Genomic DNA, 18,213 nt, shown 5'->3' on the forward strand with positions numbered 1-18,213 from the left:
GTTTTAATATCAACTTTCTTTGATTGCAGACTGTCTCCTCAATTCTTCACATGCCATGTGATGTTGAGATCTTTATATAGAAATGATTAAGATCTTAAAGAGCACATATCTTCCGATTCACGATTTTATATTTCCTTTGGTGTGTATTAATACATGTTAACGATATGCAAAAGGCACATTACAAAGTAAACGATGATGCGAGTTATCATCTCCAACGTAAATTTTTTTTGTTGAACTACAAAAAACACTCGGATTGTAGGCAACAGTTTACTTCATAGGCCGGTTGACGTGGACAAGACCGACATTATCATAATTCCTCCCGCTTCGGACTCACAGCCTGTATGTTAACTCCTGTTAGCATTGCAATGTGAGCGAATCTTTCAAACATGGTAAGGAGCGTCACATTTCCGGCTGACTTCAGAGGTATTCAGGCCAATCACAACGTACAGATTAGCTGGCCAATCTGGAAAACAGAGCTTTTTACATACGAAGAAATGTGTACAAAATCAGTGCATTTCAGGAAGACAGGTATATCAGGAGCTACAAAAATGTATGATATGTGGAAAATAATGTGGTTTTTGAACCATAAATCACGCGAACACATTGTATCATACCAAATACACAAAATAACATAGTTTTTTAGCAATGAAATGGGTGCCTTTTAATAGAATGGGCTACGTATATTGAAATAGGGTTTCAATTACAATTTAAATTTTACTGTTACACGTGGATCTTAATGCCATTTGTGGTCTTGTAGTATTACCCCAGCATGGCAGAGAGACAGACGGCTTTCAACACGTCTTATGTCACTTCAGTAGAGCGGTTTAGACCAGCTTACTGACCACTCATAACTTAGGGAATGCTGGGATATCTGAATGAGATCCAACCGCAGAAAGAGCTTGTACTTAGATTACATCTGACTTTGATTAACCTTTTGGGCATAAGCCATTGATGGAAATAGTTTTTAAAGGAATAGTTCACCAAAAAAATAAAATGACCCCATTATTTCGTCACCTTAATATGCCATCCTAGATGTATATGACTATATGGGTCCCCAGTGCTTCTATCAACCTAGAAAATGTGTAAAAGATCAACCCAGTAACTTAGTTTTGGTAAACCATTCTCTGCAAGCATGTGAAAAAATAGCTCATTGCAATTTGTCCCCCTTGTGATGTAAGAAGGGGATAATACCGCCCCCTAATATGCACTATTCAACCACAGCGCTGCCATTTAGAGGCGGCGCTTGAACATTTTGAGTGAAATTTTAGTCTTTCAAGACATTCATGCAGAAATTTGCGTCATGTGAGGGGTTTCTACGACTCCCCTTGCTCCCTGTAATCACGTCACTACCAGAGCAAGCTCCTGATTCGTTAACGCGGCGCGAATATCCGCCAAAGTTTTGATTTTTCAACTCGCGTTTTCTGTGGCAACGTGCCATCCGTCAAAAAAATCGCCATTAAAAATATATTTATGGTTAGAAATTTCCAAAATATCTCCATGTATCATGTATCATCTTTACATAATATACTAAAAATTTTTGGCATACAAAAAAATAGACAATTTTGACCCATGCAATGTATTTTTGGCTATTTCTACAAATATACTCGTGTGACTTAAGACTGTGGTTCAGGGTCACATAAAAAAGGAAAATTTTGAGCATATTTAGCGATCAATAAGTCAAGTTTAAATGTAAACACATCTACAGCGTTAAAAAAATGGATAATATTCAGTGCCAATACAAAGCTAAGAAAAGCCAGAAATTGATATTATTTAATATACCTCTAAATGTGTTTGGCTATGAAAGGGAAGTCATAAACACCTTGGATGGCATTATGGTGAGTAAATTAAGGGGCAATTGTTCATTTTTCAGTAAACTATTCCTTTAATAGATGTTACTCTATTTTTAGGTTAAAAGACAAGTTTCGTCTTACTCTGTGAATGTACCCTGTCCCTTTTTGTCACCACACATAACTTTGCTTTCCAGAAAGATTCATATCCAAATTAAATACAAATTATAGCACTTATAGCATATTAATGCAAAATACATAGTTTCAGCTTTCTGGGAACCCAGTTGAGCTACAGAAACACATTCATATAAAACTATTTTAAACAGCATTTGATCTGCAATATGTGAGTTCTCTTGAAAAATGAGACCATACCAGTTGCATACACTGTAAAAAGTGAAAAGTTTCAACTTAAAAAAATCTTTCAATTGGTAACACATAAAAAATTTAATTTTTTTAAACTGTTTCCAATTAAAGTAATCTTTTGATTTGTTTCAACTTATCACTTTTTACAGTGTATGACTGTGTCCCGACCAGGATTTAAATTTTTGTTACTGAAGGTTACTGAATCTGTCTTGTAAACAGCTTTAAACCACATAATGAAGTCTTAGTAATGTCATTTCATATATATGTCCAAAGCTCATGTTTGCATTTTCAGCAACAGGCTTGTTCCAGTTAGGCCCTCATGCTATGCCTGCGTAATTTAGATGTCAACAGTTAAAGATACAGTGCTTCCATGTGTGTACTCTGTGTTGTGTGATCAACGTAGACATCTGATATCCCCCAGTGCACTCTGGGAGAAAAGGAAAGGTCATCTTGCCGTCTGTACAACTTAAGTGTGGCACGTCAGGAAGTGTGTCCCCTTTGCTGTTTAGATGGCGCTCCAAGAAAAGTAAACTGGGTCATGAATTACAGAAGACTAATTTATGGATTTGTACTCCGTTTTGGGGAAGCTACACTGAATGTCTTGCTTCCAAACCGACACGTTAGGCATGAAAGTTCAGCTTATAGAGCCGAGTTACTATTGCAAATAGTTACAGTGGAGAAAATAAGTATTTGACACATCAACATTTTTATTAGTAAGGGGATTTCTAAGTGGGCTATTGACACGAAATTTCCACCAGATGTAGCCATCAAGCCAAATATTCATACAAAGAAATCAGAACATTTAAGTGTACAAGTTGAGTCATAATAAATAAAGTGAAATGACAAAGAGAATAAATATTGAACACACTTTATTTAATACTTTGTAGAAAAGCCTTTGTTGGTGATTATAGCTTTTAGACACCTCTTGTATGGAGAGACCAGTCGTCTGCATTGTTCAGGGGTGATTCTGGCCCATTCTTCCTCACAAATGGTCTTTGAATGTTGAAGGTTCATTGGGCCTCTTTTATGAACTTGGATCTTCAGTTCTCTCACTGGGCCATTCAAGCAACTTGATTTTCTTTCTTTGAAACCACTTCATTGTTTCTTTGGCCTTGTGTTTGTCCACCCTCTTTTCATTTTCAACTTTCTGGTAGATGGCAGCAGATTTTTATCCAGAATTTTATCCCGGTACATTTCTCAATTCATCCTGCCTTCAATAATATGAAGTCTGCCAGTACCCCTTGCTGAAAAGCAGGAAGATGCTTCCACCCCCAAACTTAACCTGTTGGTATGGCGTTCTTGGGGTGGTGGGCAGTGCCATTTCTTCTCCAATCATGGTGTGTAGAATGACTGCCAAAAAGTTCAATTTTGCTTTCAAACTATAGTCTACCAATAATCCACAAGCTTCTCCAAATGCCCTTTCGCAAACTTTAACTGAGCCTCAACATGCTTTTTGTTCAGCAATGGAGTCTTGCGTGGTGAGCGTGCATGGATGCCATGGCGGTTCAGTGCATTGCTTATAGTTTTCTTTGAAACAACAGTACCTGTTGATGCAAGGTCTTCCTGAAGTTCTGCCCGAGTGGTTCTCGGCTCTTGGAGAACTGTCCTGATTATTCTTTGGACTCCTCGGACAGGGATCTTATGTGAAGAACCTGATCCTGGCCAGTTTTAGGTAAAGTGATGCACTTTCCATTTCCGGATAATGGCCCCCACAGTGCTCACAGGAACATTCAGCATTGTAGGAATGCGCCTATAACCATTCTCATCAAAATGCTTTTTAACAATAAGATTACGAAGATCTTGAGATAGTTATTTGCTTTTACCCATCATGAAGTCTTTCCTGAGTGCCTCCTGGGTAATGATAAGCCTTTATTGGCCATCAATTAAGACTAAAGCAGCTGATATCAATTAGTGCTGATAGGGGGCAGGGTTACTCTCTCAATACCGACAGATTTCAGGTGACGATCTGGCTTTCTATCTCATTTTGCACCTTGTTCTCTTCATGTGTTCAATACTTATTCCCTCTTTCATTTCACTTTATTTATTATGACTCAACTTGTATACTTAAATGTTCTGATTTCTTTGTAAGAATTCAATATTTGGCTTGATGGCTACATCTGGTGGAAATTTTGTGTCAATAGCCCACTTAGAAATCCCCTTACTGATAAAAATGCGGATGTGTCAAATACTGATGTTCCCCGCTGTAATGATGCAATCCATACCTTGCTTGGGTTAAAAAACACAAATCAGTATTCAAAACTGTCTCCTTACCTTACCCCCATCCACAGAAATGAGCTTATAAAACGTATTTATAGTTTGAGCTGTCATGTTCGATTTTGTGAGAAATATCACTTTGGCTTAATTTGACTTTGCTTCGTGTATCACCTGCTTTCGGATGTGGCGGCGTTTGCTGCACGGAGCCGTGTTTCATAGAGAAGCTAGGCAAAATCGCTTACATTATCGGAGACAATTTTTTCACAATTATGAATGTGATTGATTGTGCCTAGCTTCTCTGTGAAATACGGCTCTGTGTAGTAAATGCCACTTCATTTGAAAGCAGGTGATGGCGATTTACTACTAATCACCGAACTGGCTTTACTGATGAGATATGCATAAGAATCGCCCAGAATGTTTTGCCCAGCTCTATGCAGTATCTTTAAAAAATTATCTTGATTCATCCCTTAGACAATTGCAAAACATAGGTCATGGGATTCATCCCAGGAACACACATCTTAATAAAACGTATTCCTTGAGTGCACTGTAAATCGCATTGGACAGAAGCATCTGCTAAATGCATAAATCAACTTTACTGGCACCATTTGAATACATAGTGTTCTTACAGAGCATGCAAACACCAAACTCAGTCACCCTTTTACAGTTGCATGTATTTACGTCATTATGTTCTGCTAGTGGTTACGTAACACATGTCAGTTCGTAGTAAAGTTTGTATCTGTGTGCATTTGTGCGTATGTGAGCATGATAGATTGGCCCCTGGTGGGCCTCTCCCACTCTGCCACCAGTCACACTTCGTGGATTTCAGTTCATGTTGCTCAATACTTGGGAAAAGACTCCAATGTTAAAAAGCAGTACTGGAGACCGATTCACTGCCTGCGAAGTTGTTGATTACTGCCGCCCATTTGTACATACAGTTGAGAACAAGGACTGTTTTCAGTCCTGTCCTTTGGGAATCACAATGTGGTTTTCATTCAAAAGTGGTCTGGCTTAGGTTTAAAACGCAGCCTAGTTTTCTCCTGCGCTCCCATATAATAGACACTATTACTGTAGGTCTTTGCATGAAGATTGAGTAAAACAGTGCTTTGCTTATAAACACTGGACAGCTGCTGTCCTCCCAACAAATATGCTGGTTTATGTCCTGGTGTGTAAGAACATAATGTTCGTCATTCTTAATCAATCAAATGTAGAGAGGGTTTAAACTGTAAACCGCAATATGACGTCCTATCGAGTGCAGTTTTGTGCATAAATCAACAAAATAGGTTTATTAAAGTGATGTAAACCTGTATGAGTTTTTTTATTCTGCAAAGATATTTTGATTATTGAGGGAAACCATACAGTTGAACGCTACCCATTACTTCCATAGTAGGAAAACAAATACTATGGAAGTCAATAGGGCTGGGTATTGATTCAGATGTTCCAGGTCGATTCGATTTCGATTCACAAGGTATCAAATCGATTCGATTTCGATTCTCGATTAAATTTTCGATTCTGGTTCTCGGGTGGGTTTTTATACCAGTTCTCGATTCAACTCAATGAATATAGATTTAATACAAATACTATATTAATAAAAAAGAACAGTGAACAGCAGTTTAAAAGTGGGTAATTAATTAAAAAAAATTAAAAGCCACAACACTTACGTTGAAGAAGACTAGTAATTAGATTAAAGTTAATCTTACGTTCAATCTTTGCAGAAATAAATATGAAAGAAAAAAATCGATTCTGCTCTTTGAGAATCGATTTTTATTAGACCACGTTTTAAAAAACGATTAATCGGAAAATCGATTTTTTTTGCCCAGCCCTAGAAGTCAATGGGTACCGCCAACTGTGTGCTTACCATCGTTTATCAAAATATGGTCTTTTCGACAGAATAAACGGGTTTAAAACAAAATGAGGATGAGTAAAAGTTGATAGATTTTTAATTTTTGGGTGACGCCTTTAAATGCTATAGGACTAAACGTTTTCAATATTATTTGAATGTTTTATAATACAATAATGCAATATGAATGCAGTAATTTTGCATTGATAGTGCTTTAATGTAGTCATAGCCAAATTGCATAAGACTTCAAAGATGTGATAAAAGAAAAAGTTTATAAATTGCATAAACTGTTACGTACACACCAAATGCGTAGCATCGCGTTGCTCGCTCTAGATTATTCGCGGGATTTAACTTTGTGTCTTGCAAATTTTTCACTTGAGTGGAATATTTTCAGCTTGATCGAAGGAGCGTTTGAGGCAAATAGCGCGTGTTTTCGCCCAATCGCCTCACCCAATTCGCGTCATTCGCATCGCCCCACGCGAGGATGTGTCTGATCGCATCTTTGCATTGTCTTTGTATGTAATCTAACCCTAAATCGTTGAACTCGCGTTTGGTGTGTATGCCCCATTAGACTAGTCTTACAAGTTAGTCATAATTGTTTTTCTTCAAAACTGATGATGACATTTTTAAGTCAGTTAGATAAAATGTAGACTGGTCTCATTTCAGTCTGAAGAGTAAAGCTGCATTCAAACTAGCAACGACTAGCAGTAGCTAGGGATGCGCGATGTTTCGCACATCTCGTCAGTGAAGCTGGTTTCGTGATTAGAGGTAAATTGCCATCAGCTGCTTTTAAATGGAGCGGCATTTACTACACAAAGCTGTAGTTCACTGACAATCGGGCAATTTCCCATTAATTGTAGCGGACGTATCGCCTGTGATTTGTATGCGATATGGCCCAGCTTGTTAGTGAACTATGGCTTTGTGAAGTAAATACTGCTCCATCTGAATAGCAGGTAATGGCGATTTACTAGGAACCGGCTTTACTGACGAGATGCGCATGATATCGCATGTGAATTATCGCGCATCCCTAGCAGTAGCAGAGTGACACAATCTTGTTGTTTTCTATGGAAGCATGACAACTTCTAGCGACAGTGACCGTTGGCGACTGGATGGGGCATGTCCAGTCATTCGACAAAGTGGAGAAATGTTTATTTTTATGCAAATTATGAGCGACTTTCGGAAGCGACTACCAATTAGAACAATGCAGTGGAGTCACGTCATCTGTCTCTCGTCAGTTACTGAATTGGACGGTACTCATTTGTTTATTAAAAACAGATTTAGAAACGCCTCTTTTGAAAGAGATACGCGACACACAGTGACAAAGTCCCTTATAATGTGAGTGTACTGATTAGTCCTAACTAATTGCTTGTTGGTCAGATTAGTTCTCAAGACACAATCTTAACTTACCAGCTATGTTTTTTGCAATTGGCCCTTGTGCACTTCTAAACATATTTGGTCTCTTTTTTATTTTGAAAATGTCTCATTTTGCTCATTCTGATGCAATAAAACAATTTACTAAGTATAAATGACTGTCAAGCTTCAATAAAGTGTGATTAAATAATGTGATTTTAATTTGTACGTGAACCATTTTTTAATTCTCTGCTGTTTCCAAATCATCTGACATCATTCGCAATGTATAAACAGCCTGGGCTTTCATTACTAGAGGATTACTTTGTGTTTTCTTCTTTTCCAGATAAACCACATTTCCGACCAACATTCAAACCACTGTGAATCCTCCAGGTTTGTGTGCGACGGAGAAAAAGTGAGAGAGAAAAGCAGACAAATAGAGGCATAAAAACAGCCTCGTGTAAGCAAAGCCGAACATGGTTTTGAAAAAGCTACTGAGTTTCGGTAAGCAGCTGCTACGAGTGAAGGTTGTGGACTGCAACTCGGAGGAATCGAGACTGTCCCGATGTCTGAACACCTTTGATCTGGTGGCCCTGGGCGTGGGCAGCACCCTAGGGGCCGGGGTGTACGTCCTCGCCGGAGCAGTAGCCCGGGAAAACGCCGGACCGGCCATCGTGCTGTCGTTTCTGATCGCGGCTCTTGCTTCGGTGCTCGCTGGTCTGTGTTATGCAGAGTTTGGGGCGAGAGTGCCCAAAACGGGCTCGGCGTACTTGTACAGCTATGTGACTGTAGGGGAATTATGGGCCTTTATAACTGGCTGGAACCTGATACTTTCATATGTTATAGGTAAGATAAAAGACTTTATGTATTGATTTTGAACATATGGGTGGTGTTTGTGTATAATTTATAAACTAGGTAGCACTTTATTTTACAGTTCTGTTTTACATCGTCATATCAATGTGTTATTACTAGGTAGCCCTTTTTTTGCCATACCCAATATTAAGCACCAATCTAGCTACCAGTATTTTTTTGTATAAGTATACTGTAATAGTATGCACGATAATTTTTGTATAGTTTACACTTCTACATACTTTAATGTTATATGTTATAGGTACCTCAAGCGTCGCCCGAGCTTGGAGTGCCACGTTTGATGAACTGATCGGAAAACACATTGAGCATTTCTGCCGTCAGCACATGACCATGAACGCTCCAGGTCTTCTGGCCGAGTACCCAGATATGTTTGCTGTTGTTATCATCCTCACTCTCACAGGTAAAGCATGACTTAAGCTGCATGGGTCATATGGACGTAGGGTTACTTTTGGAGATTTACCTTCACTTAGGTTCCAGCCATTTATGAACTCTATGGAAATGTAGATCTCCATTGAGCACCCTTTAAATTGTCAAAAATACAGGTAAGGGATGTTGTACATGGATGCAGCAACTGACCAATCAGAATTGAGTATTCCAGAAAGTGTTGTAATAGTGTTATGTTTATAAAAAAAAAGAGTTTTATGGCAGAGAGGTCATGGTGAGCCATTGAGTTTAATTCCTAACCTAAGCAAATACACCTTTCTGTTTCAAGTATTCCTGAAGACCTTCATTAGCCTTTTTATATATTAGCAGTGGCTCTATAGAGTGCCGCAGGGAAAATATGCTCAAAAGTTTGACACTTACAGGTTTTGTCCAACAAGTTGGTCTTCATAGATGAACACATCTGAATTATGAATTTTGAAATCAAATTAAGCTTTCTATATTTCTAGTTAACACATTTACATTTTAAAATCCATAAGATTTGTATTCACACTGTAAAAAATACTTTGCTGCCTTAAAATTTTTTTGTTAAATCAACTCAGATTTACAAGTCATGTCAACAGAGATGAGTTGTAACAACTTATAAAATATAGTTGAGAAAAGTCAACTTAATTTTATAAGTTATAACAACTCATCTCTAGTCAAGATAAATAATAGTAAGTGGAAATGACTTGTAAATCCGAGTTGATTCAACAAAAAATTTTAAGGCAGCAAAGTACTTTTACAGTGCATCTGTGAAGATGAACTTTGCTAAACACAGAGCTTATTATTTTGCGAAAATCCAAAAGTCTATTGGAAAAATAAAAGGGCTAACTTCCATGTTAGCCTACAAAAAACGTCATCCCTGCGGCACTTTATAAAACTCTTATGGCGCTTCTTTAGCAAGAAAAAAGAAATGACATTTCTAAAGGAAAGTTTAAAGGAAAACACCACCGTTTTTCAATATTTTACTGTGTCCTTACCTCAACTTAGATAAATTAATACATACCTATCTTTTTTCAATGCGTGTACTTAATCCTTGTACAGCATGTAATGAATGTGTTAGCATTTAGCCTAGCCCCATTCATTCCTTAGGATCCAAACAGGGATGACTTTAGAAGCCACTAAACACTTCCATGTTTCCCCTATTTAAAGACTGTTACATGAATAGGTACACGAGTAAGTATGGTGGCACAAAATAAAATGGAAGAGCACTTAGTTTGGTGGTTTTGGAGGTCGAAGTGCTGCGAACTAAGTGTTCTTCCGCCATACAATATAGTTCTCATTTTTTATCACCACATTTTATTTTGTGCCACCATACTTACTCGTGTGACTACTCATGTAACAGTCTTTAAAGGCATTCCATGCAGTTTGACGTTTTTGTCAAACAGCGACCCCTAGAGTCACTGGGGAAAACTTGCAACTGTCGTAATTTCGCACCCCCACTCTGTACGTACCAGTAAGGATAGTGTTGGGCGTGAATATGCAGAGATGGACTCCGAAGATAATGACCAGGGAATGTTTCACAATTTCATACAAATATTAGGCTACTGCATGTCTACTAAACTACAGATGACGGTAATAGGATAATAAGAAGTTTATGCCAAGTGTAGAGTAGGCATATAATAATAAAGTAGCCTACCGCGTTTGCTGGCTTATTACGTTTTTACAAGATTGCAGCTTAATCACAAGTAAACAGTCTATAGTCTAACGTTATGTCTACTGTATAATTTCATTTGTTATTTAATTGTAAACATTACAAAATGCATTGACAAAGTTAATTGTAATGTATACGTTGCATTATTTCATAACATATTCGTTATTCGTTGGCCATAAGAAATCGAAATTAGACAAATGACTACGTAAACATCACAACACAACACTTGAGTTTAGATGGCAAAAAAAAAACATGTAAGAGAAACGAGTGTTTGTTAGCAAGTCTGCTAAATGCTCTTATGATCGTAAGCTAGCTAGACCCCATGTTGAAGTTATTTTACTGGTCTAATTATCAACACTGGATGAATGAACAGCAAAAAAATACGCAAGCAAGCGCAACCACATACAACATAGACCGCAAACAAATTTACAAATAAGAGATTTACTTACTTGTCCATCAACAAGATCGCCAGATCCGCATCTCTCTTGCATCCAGTGCTGTCTATTAGCTCACGCCAACGACCGAGTGGGACTCTTGTCCGGTTCCTAACTCGGTCAGATTCTCTTTTTCGCTTTCTACTTTCTTCCGAGCGGGTTTTCTTAGCTGTTTCCCTCATTGAGCATCACGTCTCAAATGCGCGCATGCAGTTGTTGTTATAGGCTTGTTTGACTTCATGCAGCGCTGCAGGAACCGACAGCCAGATGACGTCAAAGTGCCGTCTCGGATCATTCTCGCGGTACTTTTACATCATCCGACTGCCGGTTCTTGCAGCGCTGCACGAAGTCGAACAAGCCTAACGTGTGTGACGTCGTTGCCGTAAAGCAAGTCGTGATTCTCGCGAGATTTGTCAGGGGTGGTTCTCTCAAGCTTGCATTGGTGGTTTTGCTAGCGACGTCCTCCCCGAGCTACAACAGGAGGATGATTCGCCATACTATAACTTCGTTTACCATCGAAATGACTTTGAAGCTGTTATATTAAGGTAAAATATCTGCATAGTGTGTCTTTAAATAGGAAAAACATGAAAGTGTTTGGTGGCTTCTGGATTCATCCCTGTTTGGATCCTGAGGAGTTAATGGGGCTAGGCTAAATGCTAACACATTCATGACGCGCTGTACAAAGATTAAGTGCACGCATTGAAAAAAAAAGTATGTATTAGTTTGTCAAATTTGAGGTGACAACATTGTGAAGTGTTGAAAAACTGTGGTGTTTTCCTTTAAATGATTATTGTATAAACAAAGTGATATTAAATTGCACGTATTCATACTGAAAATGAAAGGTGTTGAAGGTAAATATTTAGCAGTCGTTTGTCCTTGCCTCCGTAGTGTTTTGAACTACGTTTTGTTTGCTGTAGGCCTGCTGGCCTTCGGGGTAAAGGAGTCGGCCATGGTGAATAAAGTGTTCACCTGCATCAACGTTCTGGTACTTCTTTTCATGGTGGTATCTGGATTTGTCAAAGGAACACTGAAGAACTGGAACCTGAATCCTGAGGAGATTCTCAATGGCACCAATACCACTCTAAAGTGAGTTACTTTTCTTGACTTTAAGGAAATTTATTCCATGATAAGTGTTCTGCAAGTTTATACACAAATGTTGGGTCAAAAAGGGACGATCCCAGCACCTTGGGTTGTAAATTAACCTATGCTGGGTTGTTTTAACCTATTGTTGTATGAAATATAAACATTTTCTGTGTTAATTTAACCCAATAGCTCGGGTCGTGCAAAAATCAGACATAAAAGATTCATCTATAGTAATCTTTTTATGTTTGTTTTCTGATTTTCTTTATTATTATTTTTTTTAGCATAATACTGGTTATCACAATGAAACAATTTATTATATATATATACATACCAATAAAGCATGGTGTATTTTAGCGCCAAAAAATATACATTAAAATATGTTTTGAACTCAAGTGCCATATTAAAAATCTTGTTACTCTCTTTACATAGTTCCACAGTGCCTTTGCCAACAAAAGAGGTTCTTGGTGATGGTGGATTTATGCCTTTCGGCTTCACAGGGGTCTTGTCAGGGGCGGCTACCTGCTTTTACGCCTTTGTTGGCTTCGACTGCATCGCCACCACAGGTGATAAAAATGTTATGAACGTCAGTGGTCTCAAATCGCACGTTTAATCTTTAGTACACACCGGTATTTCTTAAAAAAAAAAATTGTGTTGGCAGCAAGGTCAAATATATAATGCGTGACCACAAACACTGGTAATGATGTTAAATTGCATCTAATAAGTCACAGGGTATTATGTTAACTATTATGTTACCTGCTTGTTGTTGACGTCACTTTTTATCAAGGTTATTCCAGTTTGGAACTCTTGCTAAAGGTTTACAACTTGCCCCCCCTCTCTTTCATGGTGGGTCACTCCCCCACTTTTCCTCACATTTGATTGGCTGGTATGTTGCAGGGTTTGTCCGGGCACGTTTCCCTCCCTCCAGCTGTGGCTCGAAAGAGCATATAAGCCCCCCAGAAACCCCTCCTCTCATACATACCGATCAGTGCTGGTAGTTTCCACACGTGCCTGTGTTCTCATTGGCACTGCTGATAGGAACAAACTATTCCTCTGTTTCAGACAGATTGCTGTACTATGTCACACGCAGTAGTACAACTGTGGCTTTCACATTCATGTCGCAAATTCTAATTTAATGTTGTGCTGAAATGTAATTGCACAGATCTGATCACATATCTTGCGTTTCTATGTAGCCATAAAACTTTGGGGTGCTTTAAAATATATTGCATTTGTTAGTGTTAGTTGTTTAGTTATTAAGTATATATTTACCTAAGTCTGTCCTAGACTAAAACATATTTGAGCTGTCTCAACTAAAAATAACTTGTACAGACGAGTATGCTTGTGCCATTTATTTGTCTCAAGATAGACACCAGTAATGTCTTTTTCTTAGGCATGTTTATAAAAGATGCTTAATTTAACCTAGTCTTTGCTTTAGATAAGCCTTGTCTGTAAAATCAGGGGCAAGTGTCTCTATAAGTTTATATTTATAAGTCTAATCTAAAAGTTGAAAACAATAAACTTTAAAGTAAAATACCTTTAATTTTTTCTCTGTTGGGAAAATATTGATTGTGTGTCTTACAAATGTCTGCCCTCTTCTCGAACTTCTGACTGACAATAGCAAGTTGCATGGTTCACGGTTGGCGACTGTGCCATAGATTACATGCTATTGGCTATTTAAAGGGACACTCCACTTTTTTGAAAATGCTAATTTTCCAGCTCCCCTAGAGTTAAACATTTGATTCTTACCGTTTTTAAATACATTCAGCTGATTTCCGGGTCTGGTGCTAGGACTTTTAGCAAAGCTTAGCACCATCCATAGAATATGATTAGTCCATTAGCATTGCGCCTAAAAAAATAACCAAAGAGTTTCGATATTTTTCATATTTAAAACTTGCCCAAAAATAGTCCCCTGCCATTGAAAGCTACTATAACCCCATTCACACAGACCTCTGGTCCCAGAAAATACCCGTAAAATTGCCAGACAAGCGTCTGTGTGAACAAAAACTTGTTCCGTTAATCTTCTGTGATCGTTGCCGGAAAGAGGACCTAGTAAGATACGCGGGTAACCCTCTGTGTGAACAAGAAGCCGCAAGAATGCCGTAACGGGCGTGTCGAAGTGAGGACGCGCGCGTCATCATCACAACACTAGTTATGGTTCAGCTCCTTACAACGAGATAACATGCATATAAACATTCACCACGAGAAATGTTGCAAACTAGATTGAAGCAGTTATCAGGAAATGATAAGTGAGACGCATAAACAATGACGCACGTGCTGTAGTAAGGACGCGCGTGTCATAGCAACATGAAGTTGGTTCAACTCTTTAAAATGAGGGATTTACAACATTCACTATGAGAAATGGCAGCAAACTTGACTGAAGCAGATATCAGGTAAGTTAGCTTATTACTTACTGCGTTGAAACGGAGATCATTCAGCTGCATAAAAGAATATCGCGTCACGTGCTCATTTGAGCTATAATAAACGAAAATACCCGCACGTCATCCCAACAAGATATATCGTTCAGCTCATCAAAATGCGGGTTTTAAATGCATATAAACAATCACGATGAGAAATGTCTGAAAACTGTATCAAAGCAGAAATCAGGGAGCTCGTCAAAATATCCACTCTGAAGCTAAAATCATTCACCAGAATAGAACTGTGCGTTCACGCGATCCTTTGTAGTCTTATCATAAACAAAAATGCACGCGAGTGGTTCTTGGAGGGAGAAATAATAAATAATATGCAAACTTCAGACGCTGCGTAGAAGAGAGGGCGGGACTTTCAACAGGTCACGTGTCTTTCCGGGACCCGGTAATCATGTCAGTGTGAACGAATAAAATATCAAACGGTCCCGGAAAATTCCAGGATTCCTGTCCCATATATCTTATGGAATTTGTGTGTGAAAAGGGCTTAAGTGGACTATTTTCGGCTGCTGCGTAATATCATTGTGTCTCCTGCAGCCATGTTACAGCAGCAAAGTCCTTGATTGTTATGCCGGAATGAGAGTATAGTTCCTAACCATATTTGTCTAGAAAATCGCAACTTTTAATTTTCTGTCGGTCTTAGTACATAATGTAACTACAGAAGAGTCCAGTTTTAAATAGGAAAAATATCAAAACTCTTTGGTTATTTTTTTAGGTGCGATGCTAATGGTCTAATCAGATTCAATGGATTATGCTAAGCTATGCTAAAAGTGCTAGCACCAGACCCGGAGATCAGCTGAATGGATTCCAAAACAGTAAAAATCAAATGTTTAACTCTAGGGGAGCTGGAAAATTACTATATTAAAAAAAATAGAGTGTCCCTTTAAGCAAAGAGGCGATCCCGGATGTCCCTTCCCAAGTTCCTTTGGAGAACACTAAATTGAAAAATAAAATATTTCCAGCCAACCTGCAGACATCTTTTGCCTCAATAATTAATGCAAATGGTTAGTTTTAAATGTGTGATTTCATCATAAGCATTTCAATTGGATTCAATTATAGAGAAAATTGACAAAATGTTAAATTGTGTACTTGAATAGATATTTCTAGAGCCAGCAACTTCAACATAAACAACCATCTAACTGTTTTCAAATTGTAATATAATATGAAGGTACAAGCTTAAATTCCCCATTACTATCAATAATGTATAGAGCTAAAAATAAACTGGTTTCTTGTTTCATTAATTTGTTCTTCAAAAAAAAAAATTAAGAGCTAGTCGATTGTCTGGTTAAAGATGTTATTGATACTATGGGGCAGCAGTTACTACACATGTTACTTACATATTGAGCCTTAAAGGAACACTCCACCTTTTTTTAAATATGCTCATTTTCCATCTCCCCTAGAGTTAAACATTTGATTCTTACCGTTTTGGAATCCATTCAGCTGGTCTGGCGTTAGCCCTTTTAGCATAGCTTGGCACAATCCATTGAATCTGATTAGAGCATTAGCATTCGATATTTTTCCTAATTTAAAACTTGACTCTTCTGTAGTTACATCATGTACTAAGACCGACGGAAAATTAAAAGTTGGGATTTTCTAGGCAGATATGGCTATGAACTATACTCTCATTCTGGGGTAATAATCAAGTACTTTGCTGATGTAACATGGCTGCAGCAGCCGTAGTATATTACGCACTGCCTGAAAATACTCCCCTTGGTTACTTTCAATAGCAGGGGACTATTTTCGGGCAGTGCGTAATATCACTACGCTGGCTGCAGTCATGTTACATCAGCAAAGTCCTTGATTATTACACCAGTTTGAGAGTATAGTCCTAACCATATCTGCCTAGAAAATCGCAACTTTTAATTTTCCGTTGGTCTTAGTGCACGATGAAGAGTCTAGTTTTAAATAGGAAAAACATCGAAACTTTTTGGTTATTTTTTAGCGCGATGCTAATGGTCTAATCAGATTCAATGGATTATGCTAAGCTATGCTAAAAGTGCTAGCGCCAGACCCGAAGATCAGCTGAATAGATTCCAAAATGATAAAAATCAAATCTTTAACTCTAGGGGAGCTGGAAAATGAGCATATTTTCAAAAAAGGTGGAATGTCCCTTAAAAGGGATAGTTGACCCAAGAAATTTAAATTCTTTCATCTTTTTCTCACTCTCATGTTGTTACAAACCTGTATAAATTTCTTTGTTCTGATGGGAAGATATTTTAAGAAATGTTTGTAACAAATCCATTCGTAGACCCCATTTACTTCCATATTATTCTTTTTCCTACTATGAAAGTCAATTTAGTCCATGAACGGTTTGGTTACAAACATTCCTCAAAATATCTTGCTTCGGGTTCATCAGAACAACGAAATTGATACGGGTTTGTAACATCACGAGAGTGAGTAAATGATAAAACAATTTTCATTTTTGGGGTGAACTATCCCTTTAATGCTCACATAGAAGATGCAGGTTCGCATCCAGGTTTTGTCGCATTCCTTTGCTTACTTCCCAATTCATTCAATACAAATAAGTAACCATGTTTTCCCTATCACAGGTGAGGAGGTAAAGAACCCCCAGCGCGCCATTCCTATCGGGATCGTCTCTTCCCTTCTCATCTGTTTTGTGGCGTATTTTGGTGTGTCCGCCGCCCTCACCATGATGATGCCATATTACATGCTTGATAAAAACAGCCCCCTTCCTGCGGCCTTCAAGTACGTCGGCTGGGAGGGAGCCACTTACGCCGTGGCGGTCGGCTCTCTATGTGCCCTTTCCACCAGGTAGGCACCAATCCGATAGGCCTGGGCTGTCACTTATTTTGTAACATGCGCTACGATCCAGTCCTGAATTAATCCACTCCTCGTCTTTCCCTGCGGGTTAAATTATACTTGACATGAAATATTACCAGTGTTCTTGAAATGAACATACTGTATGTAATTACCCGCACACCTGGTTACAGTTGACAAGACTTTACAGTCATTTTCATAATACAACCATTAGGTATTTAACTTTGACTCGATCGTTCGGTTTTGCCGAACCTGAACAACCCCAGGGAGGTCGACAGGTTGAAATCTGGGACTGGAACCTGTGCTTGTGAAGGATTGCATGATGGTGTGTGTGTGTGTATATTTATCTGTTCATATGAGCCTCATGCTAAAAATATGAAGGGAAGTTTGGTGGGCTGTGTGCTTATGAATCTTGTTTCTCAGTTTAAGCCATGAGTGGAAATAAGGCCCCATGGGACTTAAATCTTACCATAAAAGTCATTAAGAAGCAATGAACAGAATAAAAATGCATATGTAGTAGATCCTGAAATCTGTTTAATATGAAGAAATGTTTTCTGAAAAATAACAATAACCAAGTTTTGTTTTTTGCATGATCTGTGAAATCCTAATCTTCTGCAGCCTACTTAATTTCTAAGTTACTAATAAAAATGTCTGTAATTGTAAAGCTGAAGTAGATATATTGACATTTTTATTCATGGTTTCCAGCTGTTTTAACATTTGTCTATTTTTGTCTCTTCTGTAATCTATTTAAAGGTGAAGCGTGTCATTTCTTTTTATGCTTTATGCATTTTTTCTCCCAACACAGTTTAATACGCATCAACCAGGAGTAGGCTGTTTATAAGTTAGACTTACATATTAGCCAGGCATCTATAAGACGCATGAATTACAGTGAATTTCGCAATGTCTTGAACTAAAGTAGTGTGTGCACATTTGAATCAGTCATTGTAGCAACTCGGTACCTAACACAAATATTCCACGCGGATTTGAAAAGTACATTTTGACT

At 38.2% G+C, this 18,213-nt stretch overlaps 1 protein-coding gene across 4 annotated transcripts in view; it reads left to right on the top strand.

Moving 5' to 3' along the window:
• The window catches only part of slc7a1a (solute carrier family 7 member 1a), a 33,535-nt gene that overhangs the window by 6,339 nt on the left and 8,983 nt on the right, over positions 1 to 18,213 (top strand). For all 4 annotated transcript variants that reach the window (XM_055208546.2, XM_055208549.2, XM_055208548.2 and 1 more), the window contains 5 exons: positions 7,895 to 8,394; positions 8,660 to 8,818; positions 11,847 to 12,015; positions 12,442 to 12,575; positions 16,982 to 17,204. In XM_055208546.2, the coding sequence (XP_055064521.2) occupies positions 8,025 to 8,394; positions 8,660 to 8,818; positions 11,847 to 12,015; positions 12,442 to 12,575; positions 16,982 to 17,204 (1,055 nt within the window). In that variant the 5' untranslated portion in view covers positions 7,895 to 8,024. The remainder of the gene's footprint in view (positions 1 to 7,894; positions 8,395 to 8,659; positions 8,819 to 11,846; positions 12,016 to 12,441; positions 12,576 to 16,981; positions 17,205 to 18,213) is intronic.

This window comes from Misgurnus anguillicaudatus, chromosome 12, assembly GCF_027580225.2.
Source record: "Misgurnus anguillicaudatus chromosome 12, ASM2758022v2, whole genome shotgun sequence".
Taxonomy (NCBI): domain Eukaryota; kingdom Metazoa; phylum Chordata; class Actinopteri; order Cypriniformes; family Cobitidae; genus Misgurnus; species Misgurnus anguillicaudatus.